The sequence below is a fragment of the Molossus molossus genome, unplaced genomic scaffold (genome assembly GCF_014108415.1).
Source record: "Molossus molossus isolate mMolMol1 unplaced genomic scaffold, mMolMol1.p scaffold_m16_p_2, whole genome shotgun sequence".
Classification (NCBI taxonomy): domain Eukaryota; kingdom Metazoa; phylum Chordata; class Mammalia; order Chiroptera; family Molossidae; genus Molossus; species Molossus molossus.
This window is the reverse complement of record NW_023425355.1, coordinates 126,610,986-126,615,474: the sequence shown is the minus strand read 5'-3', so window position 1 is coordinate 126,615,474 and position 4,489 is coordinate 126,610,986. Positions and strand designations below refer to the sequence as shown.

General features: G+C 37.2%; 1 protein-coding gene across 1 annotated transcript; it reads right to left on the bottom strand.

The window, feature by feature from the left end:
* Positions 1 to 1,545: 1,545 nt before the first annotated feature.
* On the bottom strand, positions 1,546 to 2,450 carry LOC118635506 (synaptophysin-like protein 1). Its single transcript, XM_036270162.1, has 3 exons — positions 2,383 to 2,450; positions 1,955 to 2,061; positions 1,546 to 1,787 (listed from the first exon to the last, which is right to left on the bottom strand). The coding sequence occupies exons 1-3, from the start codon at positions 2,448 to 2,450 to the stop codon at positions 1,546 to 1,548; spliced, it is 417 nt and encodes a 138-aa protein (XP_036126055.1).
* Positions 2,451 to 4,489: the final 2,039 nt, after the last annotated feature.

Below are 4,489 nucleotides of genomic sequence, written 5' to 3'. Positions count from 1 at the left end.
ATATTTCTCATTTTTTCCCCATTGACATCCTCCTCCCCTTCCCCCCCAACACATCCCCAGCTTTGTTGTCTATGTTCATTGGTCATGCATACGTGCATGTAAGTTCTGTGGTTTATCTCTTTCCCCACAAACGCCCCCCTCCTCTGAGGCTTGTCAGCCTGTACCCCACCTCCATGTCTGCATTGTTTCTTTTAACTTATATATTAAGTTGGTTGCATAAAAGATATATTCTCATACTGACAATTCTTGTCATGAATAAAATCAATAAAATAAGGCAATAGCAAGACGTGCTTCACAAATAAACAAGTGGTAAGAATAGGAAATCTGGCCCTGTACAACAAAAAGATTAGGAAGCAAAATGTGAATAAACCCTGAATTCGGAATATACCTAAAGACACAAAAAGCACAAACCATGAATATAAATAGACAATACAGAACAGGAGAAATCTAAGTGGCCATTAAATACAGAGAAGGATCACTAACCTCAATAGCAATCAAATTTTAAAAAATCACAGACTCCTTGTTTATGATGCATGATTCTTTTATCATCTATTTGTGAAATCAGAATGAACATTAAGAAACATGAAATCCAAATTGCATTTATTTGCACTATATCAATGCTAAATTCAAAGTAACAACTTCATTGAATCTGAGTATTAAACATTTCAAAGTAAAAGGCAATCTTAATTGTTTTAACTCTATGAATAGGGTCTGCAAAAAAGGTGTATTATTTTATTCTACTTGCAAGGAGAACAGGTCTCCATCTGCACTTAGGCAGCATGAGCAACAAAGGACAGCAAATAAATATCACTAAGAGTAATGCTCGTACATATCAAAATATCTAGTTGAGCCATTTTATTTCTACTTATATAGCAAGTCTGTTAAACCAGCATAATGGAAGCTGACATTTCATGTGACAGAATTACTAAATTGACACACATCTATTAGAAATTTTCAACGCCTACTCCCAAAACATTTTAGCACACCTATTAAATACTGCAGTTCATTTAGAAAAACAGAAATAAAACATAAACCCAGTCTTTGCAATTAAAAATTTTCATCACATATAAACAATGTCCAAATATAAATTGTTAACTAAATATGTTTTTTTCCAAATATGACGTATGTAATCAAGGGTTTCTTAAACAAAGGTAGGTCTTAGGTTTATGAACTGTACAAACTGACAGTAGCATATATTCCAAATAGAGATTTTGACACTATAACTCTTTTCTGAATAAAGATATATGTTAAGGCTTAAGGTGTAAACACTTTGGAAGGCAAAAGACTTAGTGAAGAAATTAATGTTCATTTTAATGTGTATTATCTCATAATAGGTCCCTGAATTTTCAAATTTACATGTGATGATACATTTACATATTAAATTTCTAGGAAAGGTACTGGCTTTATGTTTAAAAAGCAGCAAAATTTTAAACCCACCAATTTATTGAAAAAGCCATTATATTTATTGGAAACAAATAATGCTTCTCAAGATGTTGGCAACAAGTGATAGTATATGCATATATTTCATACAGTATACTTCTTTGTTTAATTATATTCCAGTAAAAATGGAATACCTCCTTGGGTATGGGCAGCAGAAGTATTTGATGGACTGTGTAAGTTGGTCTCCTTGTACACAAACCATGCATTTCCTCCCCAAAATATCATATTCAGAAAGTTGAAGATCACAGATACATTTAGGAATCCTATACTAGTCACAGAGCCAAAATAACACATCGCTCCTTGAGAATGACAGGGTGCAAGTTCCTGTACAATATTGGAACCAGTAGCTATTTAAAATTGTTTTTCTTTATTGATTTTTAGACAGAGAGGAAGTGAGAGATACAAACATCGATGAGAACATGGATTGGCTACCTCCTGCATGCCCCCCACTGGGGATCAGGCCCACAACCTGGGCATGTGCCCTGACTGGGTCCACGCTCAACCACTGAGCCACACCTTTCAGGCCTGGTAGCTATTTTAATGTCTGGAAGAGATTTATCCCAAGCTGAGTTGCTCACCAGCCACAAGAAAGTGGCAACAAGAGTAACAACAAAGTCAGCCATAGGAAGTTTTCAACTATCACATATAGATCTGTGTAACCAACATAGAACAAAAGAGCAGCAATGCAAAACAGGAAAAAAGACTGCAAACAACATAGAGTTGCACAGAAGAGTAATTCCAACAAGGACAAGACTTTTCCCATTTAAATCACACACATTTACTGGAAGTGCCTGAAATGATGTTTCATTCAACCTGAATGGATAACCAAAAGTAGCTGTAATTGTTTTATTGTCAGGAACTTTAGCAGTAGGACAACTCACTAGAATTTTTGTTTTGCCTTTAAAAGCTCCACAGGTGGCAAAAGCAAAGATACAAGCAAGTCACTCAAGGACTTTGATGAAGCCCAGTGGCTCCTTGAGGCGACTGAGGTTGAGCTGGAAAGAGGACATCCTCTGAGGGAAGGAGGGAGAGAGAATTAGGACAGTGGGGCGGAGAAGAAGGGGGATCCAGGAGACCCAGCAGTCTGGGAAGGGTAGGCTGGGGAAACTCCAGGAGGCGGGCCTTGGCTGAGAGTGCAGCAGGGTGGCGGTTGAGCCGCTGCCCAAGACACTGGGTCCGGAGACTCTCCCAAGTATCTTATGTGATCACTTATATTTCTATTCCCATTATACAGATGAGGAAACAAAGGCTCAGAGAGGGATGGAGACTTGCCCAAATTCAATAAGCTACTAAGTAGTGGAAGAGAAATTTGAACCCAGGCAGGTAGACCCTGGATTTAACAACACTATGCTACTATTCATTTGTTACTTTTATTGCTGAATAGAAATGGACCTCATTCAAAAATCCCCTCCCATTGTTGGGTGCAGAGGTTCAGAGTAAAATGGATAAATGTGCACTGCTATAACTTTATCTAAGAGATAACAATGTTCTGAGTGCATTTAATTTTCTTCCATCTCGGATTGCATAAAATTTAGTTCCAACTTTGTAATTTATCAAGAGATTATTAACTACATTTGATTGGACAAATACCCCCTCTCAGTGTGGACAATTTCAGCTTGCTGTGTGATTGTTAATTCCCATCAGTTTACATTAGGTTGAACTGCCAAGTTCACCAGTGAAAGGTAATGTATCTCCAAAATAAATGCTGCTTTAGAGAACCTTTTCTGTCAATCATTATATTCTTCAAAGAATCTCAAATGAGCCAATATAACACATGGAAAATTGCCCAGTCAGATACATCAAGTAGATCCTTCCACATTTGCAATCTGGTCCATTAATTCAAAGCATTATTGGCCTAGTCAAGAGTTACAGCAAGAAATAGTGATTGTTTCCAAGTTAATATATGAGTGTCAAAATATGAGTGTCAGACAGGCTGATTTAACTAACAATTGCCAAAATAAAGGGTCCTTAAAGTAACTCATTGGATCAAGAAGAAATGGTAGTTGACTTAAACCAAGCTTTAGTTTTGCTGTTTCTTATAAATGCTATGGGAGCCTCAACATAAAAAATAATACAGTTCACCTATGTATGGTTCCTAATTTTGACATTAACTTCTGTATTTTTATGTATTGGTGCTATATCTGAATAAATGAAGCAAATCATGTGAACATACCATCTAGTGAGTATAAACTGTCTGAGATTAAGACCTGTTTCTTTCTCTCTCTTTTTAATATGTTTTTATTGATTTTCCAGAGAGAGAAGAAGGGAGAGGGAGAGAGAGATAGAAACATTGACGTGAGAGAAACATCGATTGGCTGCCTCCTGCTCAATCTGTGCCAGCAACCCAGGCATGTGCCCTGACAGGGAATCAACTGGGACCTCTCAGTCCATGGGACAATGCTCAATTCACTGAACCACATCAGCTTGGAGAGAGAGACCTGTTCCTTATTCATGTCTGGTCTGTATGCCACAGAGCACACCCAACACAGTGCCTTGCACAGTTGCTAAAAGAAGATAGGATTTGTTCGGCCAGTGTTGCTCAGTGGTTGATCATCGACCCATGCATCAAGAGGTCACTGGTTTGATTCCCAGCCAGGACACATGCCCAGGTTGTGGCCTGACCCCCACTGGGGGGCATGTGAGAGGCAGCCAATCGATGTTCTCTCTCATCGATGTTTCTATCTCTCTCTCCCTTTCACTTCCTCTCTCTCTAAAAACCAATAAAGGAAAAACATTAAAAAAAAAAAAAAAAAAAGAAGAAGAAGAAGATAGGATTTGAGTGGAATTGAATTTGGATGTCTCTTTTTGTTTTAAACAACCACTTTTATATATGCACAAAAGGCATACAGGTATTCAAAATGGTCTAGCCTAGTCTATTACATTAATATTTTTTACATTTATTTTTATTTTAGTGGTTTATTTAGGTACAATTTACATACAATAAATTTCATCTATTTAAAGTATGCAATTCAGTGGCTTTTAGCATATTTAGCAGAGTTGTGAAACCACCACCTCAATCTATTTCAGAACATTTTCATCACTCTAAAAA

Bases quoted from the DNA above. Each gene is read 5' to 3' on its own strand.
- LOC118635506 (XM_036270162.1), bottom strand. From the start codon at position 2,450: ATGTCCTCTTTCCAGCTCAACCTCAGTCGCCTCAAGGAGCCACTGGGC. The intron at 2,062-2,382 runs ACTTGCTTGTAT...AAAACTTCCTAT, and splicing joins TTCATCAAAGTCCTTGAGTG to GGCTGACTTTGTTGTTACTC. The intron at 1,788-1,954 runs GTGGCTCAGTGG...AATTTTAAATAG, and splicing joins AGCTACCAGGCCTGAAAGGT to CTACTGGTTCCAATATTGTA.